The sequence below is a fragment of the Corapipo altera genome, unplaced genomic scaffold (assembly GCF_003945725.1).
Source record: "Corapipo altera isolate COAL_440 unplaced genomic scaffold, ASM394572v1 1, whole genome shotgun sequence".
Taxonomy (NCBI): domain Eukaryota; kingdom Metazoa; phylum Chordata; class Aves; order Passeriformes; family Pipridae; genus Corapipo; species Corapipo altera.
Window position 1 is genome coordinate 19,769,392 of NW_020884873.1, and position 17,883 is coordinate 19,787,274.

General features: G+C 35.3%; 1 protein-coding gene across 2 annotated transcripts in view; it reads left to right on the forward strand.

Moving 5' to 3' along the window:
- The window catches only part of NUP205 (nucleoporin 205), a 50,573-nt gene that overhangs the window by 16,126 nt on the left and 16,564 nt on the right, over positions 1 to 17,883 (forward strand). For both annotated transcript variants that reach the window (XM_027668073.1, XM_027668078.1), the window contains 16 exons: positions 739 to 876; positions 1,935 to 2,085; positions 2,851 to 3,056; positions 4,474 to 4,656; positions 5,342 to 5,392; positions 5,989 to 6,198; positions 6,980 to 7,079; positions 8,693 to 8,830; positions 9,078 to 9,267; positions 10,349 to 10,469; positions 10,958 to 11,039; positions 11,473 to 11,637; positions 13,693 to 13,817; positions 14,760 to 14,874; positions 15,881 to 16,030; positions 17,114 to 17,188. In XM_027668073.1, the coding sequence (XP_027523874.1) occupies positions 739 to 876; positions 1,935 to 2,085; positions 2,851 to 3,056; positions 4,474 to 4,656; positions 5,342 to 5,392; positions 5,989 to 6,198; positions 6,980 to 7,079; positions 8,693 to 8,830; positions 9,078 to 9,267; positions 10,349 to 10,469; positions 10,958 to 11,039; positions 11,473 to 11,637; positions 13,693 to 13,817; positions 14,760 to 14,874; positions 15,881 to 16,030; positions 17,114 to 17,188 (2,200 nt within the window). The remainder of the gene's footprint in view (positions 1 to 738; positions 877 to 1,934; positions 2,086 to 2,850; positions 3,057 to 4,473; positions 4,657 to 5,341; positions 5,393 to 5,988; positions 6,199 to 6,979; positions 7,080 to 8,692; positions 8,831 to 9,077; positions 9,268 to 10,348; positions 10,470 to 10,957; positions 11,040 to 11,472; positions 11,638 to 13,692; positions 13,818 to 14,759; positions 14,875 to 15,880; positions 16,031 to 17,113; positions 17,189 to 17,883) is intronic.

Sequence of the window (17,883 nt, forward strand, 5' to 3'; positions counted from 1 at the left end):
TTTCAGTAGAATTTTGTCAAAAAATGTACATTTAAAAAAAATCTGTTTCTATAATATTTTTAATAAAATAAAGAACATAGAAAAAAATAAAATTAAAATAAAATAATCATATTTGTTTAAATATTAGTTATTAAGGTTACTTAACTGCACTTTCAAAAAAATTGGAAAACAGATTTACATATTAAACAGGGCAATTTTTATTTTCTGTTCATGAATAACTTAAAAAACTTTTACTACTTGTCTTTTCCAAAGGTAAAGGTTATAGGACATTTGCAGGAAACTTTGTACTGAAATGCTTTCTTAGGCAGCTCAGAGATATATAGTGAACTTAAATGAAGAACTAGAAATGAAAATTTACTCTGAGAAATTTGTATGTTCAGATAACGGGTAAGATTTCTATTCCTGGTACTGGCCGACTTGTAAATTCAATGTATGAAGGTATGGATATGGTTATTTAAAGAGAGATGATGCTGTTTTCTTACAACAATTCAATCTATAATAATTAGAAAGTTATTAAAGTTTTGCTGATGTGTGCATTTTGAATTTCTCTGTCACTTGTTCCTATGCTGTTATTTAGATGCTCTTGTTTTCAAAGAGTTTTAAGAAATAAAACACCAGCTGTGGGATGCTTTGCCTCTCAGATGTGTTTAGCTAATCTAGAAGCAGTACTTATTGTTGAAGCAATTGTTTTTTCTTCATATAGTTGATATTTTTCCAAAATCATCTTTTCTCTGATAGATTGCTGAATTGTATAGGAAAGACCCCTTTAATCTGGAACTTGCTCATGAATACTGGTGTCCATCGGAGCCCTTGCAGACATCCACCATCATGGGGTCCTACCTTGGAGTAGCTCATCAGCGACCCCCTCAGCGCCAGGTTATCTAGATTTTCTTGAGTAATTACTAGTAACTTGAAACTAAAGTAACAAAAAACCCCAAGCAACAAAGCTTTTAGTATCCTTATTACAGATAGCCTCTAAGAAGATATTACCTTTTCTCAGTGGCTTATCTACATGTGTCCTCCTCTGCATGGCATGGTTCTTGTTGCTTGTCAATAAATTTAACAAGAGTCTTAACTAACCTCTTTGAAAATGTTGTTTAGGTCTGATTTGTTGCAGTTGCTAAATAATTCTGATACTGCTCTGGTATCTGATAACTTCTACATACCTTTTGCATGTAACTGAGAAGTTAAATTCCTTTACTATAAAAAATTAACTGCAGTTGATAGTATTTAAGGGGGTAAGAATCTGTAAGAATATTGTAATTATTTGGAGTCCAAAGATTATAGTCCATGAGAGACAAAACTTAAAATCAGAATGAAGAAATTATGTAAACACATGAAGTAGACATTCCAAAACTTATTAGATATCTGGGGTGCTGTCAGCCTTCAATGCTTCTTGAAAGACTGTGCAGCATTAGGCAAAACCTAGAACAAGACAAACTGGACACACCCCAAGACCTACCCACAATACAGGCAACTTGAGTTGGGGCCATGTGCAGTCTGCATACACCCTAATATGACCCTGGAAGGAACCACTGTGTATGGGAGTTACTGTGCAGGTATATGACAAGCATAATGAATTCTTTCCTGATATCTCTTGCACTGTGAGATGTGCTAGTAATACTGCTGTGGAACATTTGTGAGCTGAAGTAAATTTTATCACTGGAAATACAGAAATGGAGAGTTAGTATCCTTCCCAATCACATTAATTGTTTTGTTTATTTCTTCTTTGAATATGTGTTTTCACCTTCAGAGAGAGAGAATAGGCCAGCTTATAAAGGAACTTTTTTTAATTGAAGTTGTGATTCCACCTGTCTGCCCTGCCCTGATTACATTAGAATCTGTTTTCTGACTTTTCCTGCCTGATGTTTTCCTAAAATACTCAGATTTACCTTTTTTTTTTTTTTTTAAACACTGATCTTTATTTGTTCTAGGTTGTGTTGTCAAAGTTTGTTAGGCAAATGGGAGATCTACTTCCTTCCACAATTTACATCCCATACTTGAAAATGCTGCGGGGACTGGCTAGTGGGCCTCAGTGTGCTCATTACTGCTTTAGTTTGCTAAAAGTCAATGGCAGTAGTCATGGTAAGAAAAGTGGCACTTCAGCTCTTTCTCAACTCCTGTTCTTTCGAAAAATGCAGAGACTCATTTCAGATGAATTGTGGCTTCATACTTTTAACATTTCGTTATTAGTACAAAGACAAAATTGGAAGGCTTTACTTGAAAGTGTAATCTGAAAAAAAAGACCGTTTAGGTGGTTAGATGTCTGAGCACCTTAGCAAGCGATTCACGTAAGAAAACAACGCGTTTTTTTAAGAACACTGTCTTTACACCTTAAGAAATGCAGAATATCAATATTGCTTATTATAAAACAAAAAATGAGTAATGTCTCAAAGTTAACTATATTTACAAAATATACAATTTAACTTTCCTGAGCTTTTTTTCAGAAGTACTTTCTTCTGTTAGAGTTTTTTTGATTTAATAGAATAGCACTTCCTCAAAGTAAGAGGTACTGGTCAGTCCTGTGCTTTGCATTCATTTTGCATTGGTCAAATTGTTAAAAAAACCAACCCTACTTTGAAGATCCAAATAATGCTGCAAAGATTCCAATTCATAAAGCTAAAAACTTACTTGTGCTGGGTTTTTGCACCTTTCTATCTCAGTGAAAGAAAGCTTTTACGAACAAAAAATCCCCAAACCTGAGTGACTAATACTGGAAACAATAGCTTTACTTTGAACTTTATTTCTTCCTTTAGAACAGAAAGTTTTCCTTTTAAATTTAACTACCCTGCTTGTCACCCTGTGAAAGGGTAGAAAGAAAATCTTGTCACCTGTTTGTCATTTTTCTAGCGGAAAACATCCAAGGAGCAGGTGGCAGTCCTGTCTCCTGGGAACATTTCTTCCACTCTTTGATGCTTTATCATGAGCACTTAAGGAAAGACTTGCCAAGTGCAGACAGTGTCCAGTATCGTCACCTGCCTCTCCGAGGCATCACACAGAAAGAACAGGATGGATTAATTGCGTTTTTACAGCTGACCACTGTTATAGTCAATTGGGTGAGTAGCCCTTCATTTGGTTTTCATTGTTAATATATTTTTTTTTCCTTGCAAGTCATCATCATGCAGCTGTGGAGTTCTCCTTGACCAAAAGGATACATAGGGAAAATTTACCTAGCAGTTGTTGTCATTTGATTAGTGAACTCCACAAGGATGGGAAGCATCAGGAATAACTGTAGTGACCAAACACACAGTCCAGGTGAAGCAAGAAGAGATTACACCTTTTTCTGTGTTGCTGGTGTTAATAATTTTCTTGTTTTCTTGACACTGGTGGTGATAATGGGGATGTCTTTCAGAAGTGAGTATATTCACAATAAATTACTATGAAGTAGGGAAATTCTTTGCATTTGTTTATGAGTTTGAAAACGCAAAAGTAATATTGAATTCAAAAGAAAGTGGTAGAAATTGGGCATGGAAACTGATCAAGTGTGAAACTTGCCTCTGGAGTTATGATTTAAAATGTCTCCAAACCAAGAGTGTAAAATGTACCATGGATTGACTGGAAGAGGATTTCAGAAGAATAAAACTGCAATGCATAATTTTGTATTGTGAATTGTCTGTGTAATTCTGAATAGCGTAGAATTCAGCTCTTCCATACCCACCAGACTTTGCAGCCTAAAAATTCTGAAGTGATATAGTGAGATAGCCTTGGTTTTGCTGACACAAACACGAGACAACACAAGATCAGTGGACCTAATTAGGCTTTTTAAAAATCATCCTTGGTGGTGGTTATAACAGGGTGATCGTGTGTGAGCTGTAATGTCAGCACTGGATAAGTGTGGGGAAAAGGGAACTCTTAAAACTAGTATTTCATAGTATCATCAAACCATAACATGGGATGAAGTAAATTGGTTCTAAGTATGCAGGGAATTACCATTTGACGAGGGTAGGGGCTTGTTCCTGTCCAGTGGTTCATCTTACAGTCTCTAGTGAGCTTACATGAGTGATGATCCTGTTCCTAAAGAAATTAATGTAAGTTCCTAGCTAATGTCCAAATGCAGTTTAAGTTCATAGAAATATATAGAAATAGAAATATAGAGAAAATATATAATAGAAACATTAATAAAAGTCCCTCTAGCAGTGCTTGAAGGAACCATCTAGAATGTAAGTACTTAAAGACTGATTCCATGTCTGTGTGTCTATTAAAAAAAAAAGTGAGTTGTTTTAAGAAACTTATATTATCCACACAATTTTTATGTATGGATAGGCACAATTTTAGTACTCGTGAGTCATTATATTGGGCTTTTTGTTTAATTAAAATGATTGGCTTTGAAATTGTCTGCCATTCTTCTGATGTTTCATGTACCTTCAAGTACAAAGCAGAATCTTTGATACTGAACTGTGAGTTAGAGGTTTTAAGACATGAATAACCTTCAAAGTAATAATCTGCAGTTTTATTTTCTGTTGGACTCCGTAGAGTGAGAATGCTCGCCTGGCTCTTTGTGAGCACCCTCAGTGGACACCAGTAGTGGTCATTCTGGGACTTCTGCAGTGCAGCATTCCTCCTATTTTGAAAGCAGAGCTACTAGAAACCCTTACTGCTTTTGGAAGATCTCCTGAAATAGCTGCTTCACTCTGGCAATCTCTGGAATATACACAGGTATTGTAGGATTTTCAGTGCTTAGAACTATAGCAGCCCAGTTTGTTGAAATTGTCAGTAGTGTATTTGAAATAGCATTGCATTTCCTCCTAAATTTTCTTTTGGCCGTTGTTGAATATAATTTTTCTCACCTAGTTAATACTTTGGAACGATTTTGAAAATTACAGTATTGCCTTATGCCTCAGAGATCTCATTGACTGTTCTCATTTTACGTAAGTACAGGTTTCCTAACAGAGAGTCCAGTTTGAACTGCAACTGCTGGTTTATTTTTAATTGCTAATAAGAAAGCCTGATAATAACGACATCTCACCACCTTTGCTTCCTAATTTATGATATTCCTTAAAATATACTGTTGTAAGAGATAATGAGGGAAATATCTTTCCCCTAGCCAATGTAAAACAAAAATCATTAATGTGAAAGTATTTCTGCCCTTTTGTTTCGTGTAACAATAAACATGATGCAGATCTTTGAGGATGTAAAGCTGGAAGCATACAAGTGTAAAACATATAATCCAGCCTTTCAGACAGAAAGATCTTGGCTTTTTGTTTTTTAAGAGGATTTAGAAAACCTCTTTTAGAATCTGAAAGGTAATGAGTATCTTTTACTCAACAGAAATGATGGACATGCACTTGAATTATGTAAAATATGTTGTTTGTCTGTTTTCATTTCTCTTTCTGTTTTGAAGATACTGCAAACTGTGAGAAGTCCAGGCCAGAGACAAGCAATTGGTATTGAGGTAAGAGTTTCTCTGTAGCTAGGCAGCCTCTCTGATCATCTGCATATGAGTTTGGGAAACACTTGCAGAGGCTGCCTCTGCTGCAGATCCATGGGAAACCTTTCTAATAGGTGCTGTGCTTTCACTGATTTGTAATTTACTTTCAGTCCCGCTTGTAATTTCTGGAAAACTTAACTCATTTTTGCATCTATTGCAGCTTAGTAACAGAACAGCATCTAAACCCTCAAATTCCTCATAAGCACTTCTTCCTAAGATTTTCCTATTTTTCTAAATTGGATGCACTTTTGTTACGTCTTGGTGCAGCTCACTTTGCTTCTAATAATAGTGGTAAATAAAAGCAAAGTATGTAAATGTTGAGGCATATCATCTAGTACCTCAGAAATGAATAGAAGTGTATTGCTGAACTGAAATAACAGTACTGATGCTTTGTTACTTTTGCTCTGTTTGTGGTGTATTGTAGACAAAAATGCTAAGTCAATTCACTGTAAAGTAATTCACAGATGATGCTTTTATATTATTTGTTCTCACATGTTTCTTCATCCCCCAAAATTGTGATTTTTTTTTTCTCCTTCTGTGTTTGCTGTCCTCTTGGGAAGGTTGAATTGAATGAGATTGAGTCCCGATGTGAGGAATATCCTTTAACTCGTGCCTTCTGTCGACTCATCAGCACGCTAGTGGAGAGTTCATTCCCAGCTAACTTGGGAGCAGGTCTGCGCCCCCCAGGCTTTGATCCCTATCTCCAGTTCCTCAGGGATTCAGTGTTTCTCCGATTCCGCACCAGAGCTTACCGGAGAGCTGCTGAAAAAGTAATTTTTGTTTGTAAATATTTTTTTGTTCTTAGGATGTAGTTAAAATGATTTGTCACTGTTGATGTGGCTTAGACGTTTGAGAAGCTGTGCAAGTTTGATGCAGCAAAAGTAACCTAGAGCACTTCATAGTGTTTTGATTCTGTAAACAGGTGATTTTTCAACTCCTGGGGTCATCAGGATATACTTCAAAGGAACCTGTATAAAGTATCCTTTAAAAAAAAGTTTATATTGCTAAATTTCAATTTGCTATACAGGATTCTGCAACTCTACTATTTGGCTAATGACTTCTGAACATTACATACCCAAATCTGTAAGTCAGATTTGTCCTTTTCTCAGTGTTACTTCAGAAAATGTTTCTGACGTGCTGAACTAAGGAATTTGACTTTGTTTTACAATACTTCTGAATGCAAGCACATGCCAAACTGCATCCTGGAAGCTGGGTATTCATGATCTGTTCTTAGCTGTATACCTAGTAAGGGCTCCTTATTGCTTCTAGTTTTAATATACTAATATGTATATTGTACAATAGAGCCTAAAATAGGTAATCTGTTTCAGTGTTCCAGTTTACTTCAAAAAGAAAGCTTGGCCTTTCAGATTATTTGACATGATGACTTTTAAGTGTTTTTGTCATGACTGTCTAATTCTGAAATACTGGCCATACTTCTGATCCAGTACATTACTGTGCTGCCTGTTGTATACTTTGTCATCTCTTTCTTGTTGCTGCAGTATCAATCTTATTCTGTGTGTGAGTTTCTCTTTGTTTTGTGATTCTCTGCAGTGGGAAGTAGCTGAGGTAGTCCTGGAAGTGTTTTACAAATTGCTACGGGATTATGAACCTCAACTTGAAGACTTTGTGGACCAATACGTGGAGTTACAAGGTTAACTTGTTCATTTGTTCACTGACAAGCAGAATTGTAACTCGTTTTGCTCTGTTGCCTCTATCTTAGGATCTTGTTTAATATTGCAAATAAGCTGTTGGAAAGCCAGGCCAAGGGTTTAAGATAGAAAGATGTTCAAGAACTGTCCGCATACTATCAGGATCTGCGTTCCTAATTCAGTAGGGCTTCATGTACACTGTTTTCTACTTCCCTATCTCTACTCGGAGGATGACTTCTAACTCCTTCTTTTCTGATTTGGTTGAAAAGCAACGTTTTACACTTAACACCTTCGTGTTGGGCTTGTTCCTCTGAATTTCTTTGGTCTGTATCCAAATCACCACTATTCATAGGGTTAATTTAAAAGTGTCGTATTTGCTATATCCTTTAATATTAATATTATTGATATATTAATTATTCAGAGTAGACAGTACAGTATAATTATGACCTGAAGTCGTTTAATTCTGGACAACTATTCTTTAAAAGGCCAAAGTAGATGACAGTTGTCTCATTATAGGAAATTTAAGGCTTATTTGGGGACCAGACTTTTTTTCTTAATACGAAGTTTCTTAGCATGAATTCCATCCTTGTGCTGATGGATTTACTTGTAGCAGTACAGAGCTGTGAGAACCACTTCTAAAGTGAAAACAACTTTAGACATGCTTCTCCAGTGAGCACATCTCAGTCTGAGAGGCCTCTGTGCCTCATACTTTGACAAACACTACCTGGTAACATAACTGGCTCAGTAAATTTCTGTTAACTTGTTCCTGTCCTCAGCTAGTCCTTCAGCTTGTATGATTATTTGTGGGTTACACAATATATTGAAGAAATGGGTTTATCTGCTTTTCACTAGATCCATTTTTTGAATGGATTCAGTATGTGCAGTGATGTGGCATGTTTATTGGCATGTGACAGAGCAGCACAGAATGAATGGAAGAAGGGGACTGTTTAAGCTGATGCCAAAAGAAACTGTTCTCCCATTCTCACTTGCATATTGCAAAAGGGTCTTACTGATCTCCTGCTTTTATCCACCATTGTTTACTAGGAGACTAGATAAATCAGAAGAATTAGTCTTGTGTTTCATATCATGAAGATCTTTGTGTTTTAGGCTAGTAGTTGCTACAGACGTCCAAGTGTGTGTACACTATGAGCATCAGTGTTTCAGTGGACCTTCTCTTTGCCTGGAAAGGCTTTTTCCCTCGTCTTCATGCAGGTTTGGGGGGATGTAAACTTTTTGCTGTTTCTTTTTAGTCTTACAAAACCATTTAATGTAGCTCAGCTCTGGTGTGGTATGCAGTACTAGCATTGATTTGAATCAAAAGTCAGATCTACTTGGGGAAAGTCTTAGCTGGTTAAAGTTGAAATTGTACTGTTAGATATTGAAAAGTAATGGTAATTGCCATTACAACCCTTCCCAAACTTCTAAAATTACCTCAATGGCTTCTATGTAAGAAAATCTCTGAAGACTTTTTATGTAGGATGTTTAATCTGTTTAGATGTTGCTTACAATCACAGGAGCTATTAGCTTGTGTAGCTTATGCTAGTTTGAGTAATGGAAGGTTTCTCTAATAGAGGTTTGTGTTTGTTTGGGGTTTTTTTACCCCTTCTCTCTATAGGAGAAGAAATAATAGCATATAAACCACCTGGATTCAATTTGATGTATCATCTATTGAATGAGTCCCCAATGCTGGAACTTTGCCTTAGTTTGCTGGAAGAAGGGGTTAAGCAGCTGGATACTTATGCTCCATTTCCTGGTATGTGCCTAGAATTTATTTTTGATGTGAAGTTAAAATGTATAATAAGTAAGATTTAAAGTTAACATTGCATATCTGTTACTTGATGTTGTTTCTCTTGTAAGTAAAAATTGTGTTTTGGGGGAAATTTTCCTACTAGTAAACAACTGACAGGTTTTTTCTTGTTGTAAGGCTTGATGAATGAGATTTATGAATGTTACCTATTTAGCTACTCCTTTGTATTTCTTATGTTGTTTGTGGACTGCAGGGAAGAAGCATTTAGAGAAAGCTGTACAGTATTGCCTTGCACTTCTAAACTTAACCCTACAGAAGGAGAATATTTTTATGGATCTGTTGCGGGAGAGCCACCTTTCTCTTATTGTCACGCCACTGGAGCAGCTGCTTCAAGGAATCAATCCTCGCACTAAAAAGGCAGATCACGTGGTGAATATCGCTAGGTATGTGCAAAGCACTAAGAAGGGAGGAGTTTTGGAGGCACAGGAGGGTTTGGTTCCTGGATCCTTTCATTAGTTTTACTAACCAATGTTTCTCTTTACACAGAACATTTCATGAATTTATTTTTTTTTGATGGGAGGGAGATGTCTTCTCAAGTGGTATGTCTGCAATTGTCTGCTGCAAGACTGGGATCCGTATTTATAGTTTTTCTTTCTGAATTTCCCTCCCCCAGCTCCCCCTGTGATTTCCTCCTGGCTGCGTTATATTCAGTGATTCCCTTGCATATAATTTTCATTTTGCCCCAGACTTTGATTTGTCATAGAGTGGGAAAGTTAAGCTTCATTTGGTTGCTATTGACCACATATTTTACAGTATTGTCCATTAGTTACTGTTTTAAACATATCAGGCTAGTAATGAAACTTGGTTTCAAATGTGAAACTTGAGGATTTCCAATTCTCATTGGCATCTGTTACTTTTTAATTTTGTAATAACTTTGCAGACAAATCAACAGTTTGATAACTAGTAGAATTGAGTCTATAAAAATGCAGCGATATTCTGACATGGAATGCATTAAAATATTGAATTCTTTCTGTGTATGTGTTTTGCCTTTCATTTATATTCTTTTTTACCATAACAATAGTCGACAAATAGTTTTTAAAAAGTATCCCTTTTAAGATCCTTTTAATTTTTTCAGTACATGCAGTAGTTGATTTTAGCTAATTTTGGTCTTCAGTGATACTCATTTCAGTGTGATCTGAAGGTATTTTCTCAATGTTTCTTTTACGAGCCTGTGAGCAGTTGTCTTAACTTACCCTGCAGTGTTTAATATAGATTTTTTGTTAAAAAGAATGGTAAAAGTTCCAGGAAGGGTTATTATCCTTACTCAGCATACTCCTCTCTCCTGATGGAGAAGTGTGGTTTCACGTACAGTGAAATTTTGTTTGTAGGTTTACTGTTATCTCATGTAATATGATTTGTAAATGTTTTAGTTCTAAATGTTGTTTAATTTCTCATCTGTGCAATACCATCTTGAAATAGTAAAATTCTCAACAATTTCATTACAATAAGCTTGTATTTTTAAAGGTATCTTTACCATGGAAACAGCAACCCTGAACTGGCTTTTGAAAGTGCCAAGATTTTGTGCTGTATTTCTGATAATTCCAACATCCAGATAAAGCTAGTTGGTGATTTCACACATGATCAGGTAAGTGTCTGTTTCTTTGAATCTGGAAAGAGAAAGTGGTGGAGAAGTATTAGTGCTCGATCATGTTATTTTAAAAGATAGGTTTCTACATCAACTATATTAAAACTGTATTTTGTCAAAAACTTACCTCTAAACAGTCTTTTACTGTGGCCCTATGAAAAACAATTATTTCATTAATAGAAAAAACTAAAATCATGAATGTTTGCAAGAAGGAAAAGGACAATATTCTCTGAGATATGGAGAATATTTTGTAATGTTATAGTCTTCAACCTGTGTGGATAGTTTAGCATATGTAACAACAACAGATTTTTTTTTCTGTTTTGTGGCTAATTGCTAACCTATGCTTAGAACAGCTGTGACTCTTAACTCCTGCTTATTAACCAGGTTGTATAATTTTTGTCTAGAACTTCTATCAACTTATATGAAAAGTATTGGTTTTAATACTCTTAAAATTCTCTTTGTTTCCATCTTTCCATTGTCAAAAACAGAGTATTAGCCAGAAGCTGATGGCTGGGTTTGTGGAATGTTTGGATAATGAAGATGCAGAAGAACTAATTAATCCAGATGAAGGTATTTAAAAGGCTTATTAAAATGGCTTAAACTGTTGTCTTTTGCCTGGAAAGAAATTATTGAAAGAGGTGGAGAAAGTGCTTTTAGGTCAGAAAACACTCCTCCTCTGTTCTTTTCTGTAGAACTGGACCTTTAACAGAATAAAAAGCACCAGTGTCTTGTTAAGATATGTCCATAGTATGATGAGCAAACTACAAACTAAGTCTGTTATCAGAAGACAAGTATTTAACATTGTTTTTGATGTATTATTTAGAGTTGTATTAATAGCAATTTGGAATTTTGGTCTTGTATCCCTCTACACTAATATAAGTTGATCCCTTAACATTCTTTTACTATACTTGAAGACTGATGATTATTCTGTTAAATAGATTTCTTTACTTCAATATTCACCTCAACTGTTTTTTCTTTTTTTTTTTTTTCTCCACTAATCAAGAGCTGGAGCCTGAAAAGAAGCGTGCACAAATCCACCATGAAACAAGGATCCATATTCTGAATCTCCTTATCACCTCTCTTGAGTGTAGTCCTCCCAGCCTTGCTCTGTATCTCTTGGGATACGAACTAAAGAAACCTGTCAGCACCACAAATCTGCAAGATCCAGGTATGAAGAGAAGTTAATGTGACATTTAATTAGTTCTGTTACCAACACTGAGAATATTTATGGGAAAATTCATGGGGAAAAGCAGTTCCTTTTAAAAATTAAGGCCTTGTTCAAATTCTAAAAAGCTAAATTAAAAGATATATTGATACTCAAATGCAGCATTTAAACAACTTCAGGATTTGATCCTTTGGTTAAGTTGGATTTTGGAACAGACTTGAAATTAGAATTGTGGGGGGAAATGATAATTTAGAAATGAAACATTAATTAATTTACTATTTTATGCAGAGTGGCAGTGTCCCCGGTATAAAGAAAATTGATTTAAAGATACAAGAAGTACCTACATATGACAACATGGGAATCTACAAAGCAGATTGTCACTCTGAACTTGTTATACTACTTGACTATTGTCCTGTCCCTCCTCAAACTCCCATTTAAAATTAATTACAGGGAAGAAAACCAGTTTTGTTTTTTAATGTTGTAGAATAAAACCTTTTAGAACAGGTGGTTTTTCATTCTACTGCTAGGAATATATTAATATATTTAAATATACATACTGTATATTTATTTGTATTAATATCTGTGTGTGAGAATATGCTTCAAAAAGCAACAGGAGTTGCATTTCTAAAGTTTCTTGAACTGGTGAGAATAACAGTGTGTTAGTGTGTGTCTTGTTTGCCTCCTCAGTTTCTGACTTGTATTCAGTACAAAACAGACATTGATAAACTTGAGCAAGTCCAGCAGAGTTGGTCAGGGAGTTGGATTACTAAGCCTATGATGAGAAGCTGAGGGAATGGGACTTCTTCAGCTGGAAAAGAGAAGGCTTTGAGGGGACCTAACAGAAGTCTTTCAATGCCTACAAAGGCAGTAATGAGAGGATAAAACCAGACTCTTCAGAGGTGTATGTCAGGAAGATGAGAGGCAGTGGACATAAACTGAAACAAGAGAGGTTCAAACTGGATATTGGAGAAACTTTTTCACCAGTAGACAGTGAAGCAGGCTGGCTGGAAGAGGTCATGCAGTCTTCATGCTTGGAAATTTTCAAGACTCAGCTGTATAAAGCCCTAAACAATCTGATCTGATATCATAACTAAGCAGTAGTTTGGTGTTGAGATGTCCTGGTGTCCCTTCCAGTTTGAAGTATGAGATTCTTTCACAATAGTTTTAAACAATGTTTTATATAAACAAGTTTGAACAAACATTTGATCATTTGATTGTAGGTATTTAGAGAAGAATATTTCTCATTATCTTTAGGTTTGTATTGGAAGCTATGGCCCAGCAGGTTTTAGTTCTTCATAGTTCTAAATGAAGAGTAGATAGGACCTGGATATTGAAATTCAGTAGTTACACAGTGCAGGTAACTGATAATGCACCAACACGATGTTACAGGGTATCATATGTTAGGTCAGTGGTGGGGAAATTTGTTGGAAAGGCATGAGAGAGCCTTGCCCACCTCTTTCAGTTAGCTTGTTAATAATGTGAAGAAATAATGACCATGAGACATGTGCCTCAAGATAGTAATTTCCTATGAAAGCATCAGTTATACATGTTCCAACAGAGAAGATGATTTCTCCTGTAAGAACTGTGATTATTGATGCTTTTACTGCCTCAGGACATCTTTCTGGGTCGATTAAAGAATTAATTGGCTAAAGAAAGAATGCAAAAAGGCAGGATTTTGACTTTGGTTGCAGTGTCAGGTGCCTTTACGAGCATTAGTCATATAATGGCTGTAATTATAAAGACAGGAATTTAAAACTGTTCTTGGAAATTGTCAAATGGGTACTCAGTTAAAGTTTAAATGCAAAAATTCAAATTCATTCACCTACAGACTAACTATAAATGTTTTCATTAGGTTTTTGCTGAAACGTGGTTCTTTCTTTGATTTTAATTAGTGGAGATAAACCTTTGCGAGATGTTTTTGCTGTAGCTCTGTGGAGCAGTGTAGTGCAGCACAAGGTATCTGGACAATTTAGGTTCCATAATTCTATGTACTAACCTATATTTGCTGTGGAGGCAAGTAAGATCAAGAATGTTAAGAAGTTATTTTTCTATTTTAAGGTGTCTTGGGTTGCCCACGGACTTGCCTTCATGCTATTTTGAACATACTGGAGAAGGGTACTGAAACAAGGAATGGGCCTACAGCAGTTCGGGAATCTCCTCATCTTGCAGAGCTCTGTTACCAGGTATTCAGCGTATGTTCTGTTGGCACACACTGCAAGTAGGCTCTAAATAAAATTAGCTACTTCATAGTTGGTGAACACAGATGGTTGATGACTTTGATAATAGTTTTATTTTTAAAATGTATATGTTAGGTTTTTATAAATGTCGAACTCTTTCTATTCTACCTTTTTTCTGTGTGGAAAAAGTAATATCTTGTAGCATCATAGAAATCAAAGAATCTGCGCTCATGTCAGGAACTTGGAATTGGGATATAGTTTTAAAACTAATGTCCTAGATATTTTTGGTCAGCCTTTGAATCTGTTGTGACAATATGCCAATTTTTACTTTATTTTTTTCGTTGTGGAAGTGTAGTTTGACAGCAAGTAACATGTAATCCCAAATAAACCAATGAAATTCTCTGATTTATTCTGGAGACATGACAGGATGTATGTATGTATGTCTGAGGGAGCGAAATGGGGAAGACAGCTGAATTAGACATATGTGTGAGATAGCTGATGTTTGGACTTAAATCATAGAATCATGTGATTACAACTTGCATCATGTTGAAAATCCACAGAATCTAGAAAGGATTTTAAGCATTAATAAAAGCAAAAGGCAATTCTGTAGAAGGGGGGAAAATTTTTTTGCATTTCCTGTCTTGATGAACATGGAGACTGAAAAAGACGCTCATTTTTAAGTGAGCTGAACAAACAGGCTTATCTAGTGTTATGTTATGAACACATAGTCATTGTAATCATCCACTTACTGGTAGTCCTTTAATGTCATAATTCAAAATCTGTTATAAGTAATATGTTCCACTTTGGAGTAAGCTAATGGAAAACTTACTGTAAATACTGGTAATATTATTTGACCAGTAAAACAGTGTTATACATCTTTTGATTTGGTCATTGGTTTGTTTTTAAAATAAATTCCATTAATAGGTATGTACTGTTTTTGATTGCCAGGTGATCTATCAGTTGTGTGCATGCTCTGACACTTCAGGTCCAACTATGAGATATCTGAGGACCAGTCAGGATTTCTTATTCACTCAGCTTCAGTATTTGCCATTTTCTATCAAAGGTAAGTTTTATGCTAAAATGAGATTGTGCATGCTTAAAATTCAATGCATTCTTTGACTCCCTAGGCATGATAGAAGAAACATAGGTAGCATTATTAAACTGAATTAATTACAGCCTCTGCTAATCTTTTAATTCTGCAAAGACTGAACTCGCCCTACTTACGAAGTTCAGATTATTACCACTGAACTTTTCTAAAAGAATTTTAGCTTTGGAATGCATCAAGTCTTCAGAAGCAAATCCTAATCTATGTTGTAATTGTCATTGTAGTTTTTGTTAGATTATGCTATAGACAAAAAAAAAAAGAAAAGTAAGAAAGCTGCAAAGAACTGAGGGAATAGAAGGCTGATGGTCGTAACCACCTATATCTTTCCTTCCTTTGAATAAAATACTCTTAAGCTAATGGATGTGTTTTAGGTTTCAAATCGGCTCTTCTCTGGTGTCTTAAACTGAATAAATGTACTTATTCACTTTATCAGATGCTTTACCACCAGTCCTTTGTTCAATGATAGTAAACTTAGCATTTAAGTACATGTATCCAGCATATGTAAAGGACTGTAGGTGGTTCTTATATAACTTAGGAATCTAAATTAGGTTAATATAGAATAGCAAGATTCTAGGAGACCTATGTTCAAGTCTTACCAATTGTGGTTAAAACTACAGTTCACTTTGGGTAAATATTTGATTATTTTCACTGAAATTGGAACTAACCCTATTTGCTCATGGAGCACTGCATTCTCCACCATGACTGTTATTAGAACAGGTTATATCCAGATTTGATGTGTATTTGTATACACTTAATTGCATGCATATGTATGATTTGTTTTCCCAATAACTACATTTTAATTTAATGACTTTTGTCAGATCTCTGTCCTTTTACCTCATAAACAATTGTCGAACTGGTAATAAATTACATCCTGCAGAAGCTTTCTCAAATGAAAAATGCTTTCCTTGGAGTAAGTAATATTATTTATGTTCAATTTTGTAATTGTTGCCTTATCCCCATCCAGAACATGAGATTTCAACACTGAATCAAATGTCTTGGCTAATGAAGACTGCAGCTATAGAAATGCGAGTGACATCGCTGAACCGCCAGCGCTCCCACACACAGAGACTGCTGCATCTCCTGCTTGATGACATGCCTGTGAAACCATACTTAGGTAAGAGGAATTTATTGTGAGGGTAAATAGGCTTGGATAAATAGAAGTATGAGAAACTTTTTTTGAATTCTTTTCTTTGTAAGCTTGTGACAGTTTGTTTGCAATATCAGGTGTGGAATTGCCATTGGAGAGATGGGAAGAAAGAAAGATGATGGTGATTGTAGACTCCAAAGTGAAAGAAATCATGGCATCTTTTTGTTAATGGTTGCTTTGTCTGTGTTTCATTATTGAAACATCTCAGTGTATACACTGATATAAAAATTAATTGTAGTTTAGGAGGTAGGAGAGGAGAGTATTGAAAAACAATTGGAATTGTAAGAATTTATTTTGGGGTGCGGTTCAGAGTTGTTACAGTGTAGAGAAAGTGGAGGGTCTTCCTCAGTAAACAGTTCTGGACAAAGTTTCTCACTCTTAATGTCTGTCTGTCACAAGTTTTCAACCCTCTCTCACAGAAGACAGTAGCTACAAGTTGATTTTGCTTTTAACATTGTAACATCACAAAAATGATATTTCACCCCAATGTGATATAAAATGCAATGTTAAATAAAAAGGCAAGATTTCAGAGTTTCAGAAGAGGGTACAAGTGAATCAAGAAAAGTATAACCAGGTAGCAATAAAACTCTTTACATGAAGAAAATGGAATAACTGGAAGACAGCATGTCAGGCTACTGCAGTATGGTGTTTTCCCTTACTTTTATCAGTCTTAACACTCTCTTCATCCTTGTGGAGCCCTGAGTATGGGAAACTGTGTTTAAATACCCTATTCATTTTACAGTGTCCATCCAACTGCATTATTCACACTGGAGGGTAGGATTTCTCTTTTGGGCATTTCTAGTACTGTCTGATCTGTATATAGCAGCTTAATATAATATATGATATTGTGTAATTGGATAGCTTCTGTGTGATAAGTTTCATTTTCATTCTATTAACAGTTTAAGGCTGTATTTGTATTAGAAGACTTTCATATGAAAGTTTTCTCACTGTCTGCTCTCTCCATCTTTCTCTTTCAGTGCTAATCAAGTAGGTTATACTTTTCACTTAGACTTTTTTTGTAATTTATTTATTATGTTTCATTATCTTCAGCTGATGGTGAAGGAGGGATGGAGGATGAAAGTCGATCAGTCAGTGGATTTCTCCACTTTGAAACTGCTTCCAAAGGTAACTATTATGACTGTTGATTATTTACCAGTAAAATTTATCTGATCCTGAACAGGGGGAGGGCCACCTCCAGAGAGGACACTTTGAAAAATAAAGTAATAGACTTTATAAACAGCAGCAGTACATGAAACAATTTTATGTAGTGTGGGGGGAAAAAAGAGAATTATAGAATCTTGATGTAGATGGTTGGAGTAAGTGAAAAATACTGAATTGGAAAGGCAGTTAGAAGAGTCCATATGGAAGGATGGAATGGGAGAGTGGTAATCTGTAATTTTACTGCTAACAGTAGAACAGTGAAACTGTTACTAAACCTGAACGTATTTGTATTTTCATGGCAAAGAATATAAATCCCAAGTAAATGAATAAGTTCAGATTCCTTATGGTTTTTCTAAGTCTCTACAAAAGACTTGCATTGAAAACCAGCATGATGTCATTTATAGAAAAAAGTAGAATCTTGTATATTTTAATATTGGATTGCATGCGTATGTAAAAGGAGAACAATACAATATAAAATGCATTAAGAATTTAAGGCTCTAGAAAATATCTTTAAATGTGTTATATACATTGATAGCACTTTCTGAAGGTTTAATGCTTTCTTTTGAAACTTTACACATCTAGATTTGGATTTACAAAGGTAAGTTAGGTCCTTTTGTCAGTTTTTTGTTTTCCCTTTGATACTTCTGAATAGAGTTTGA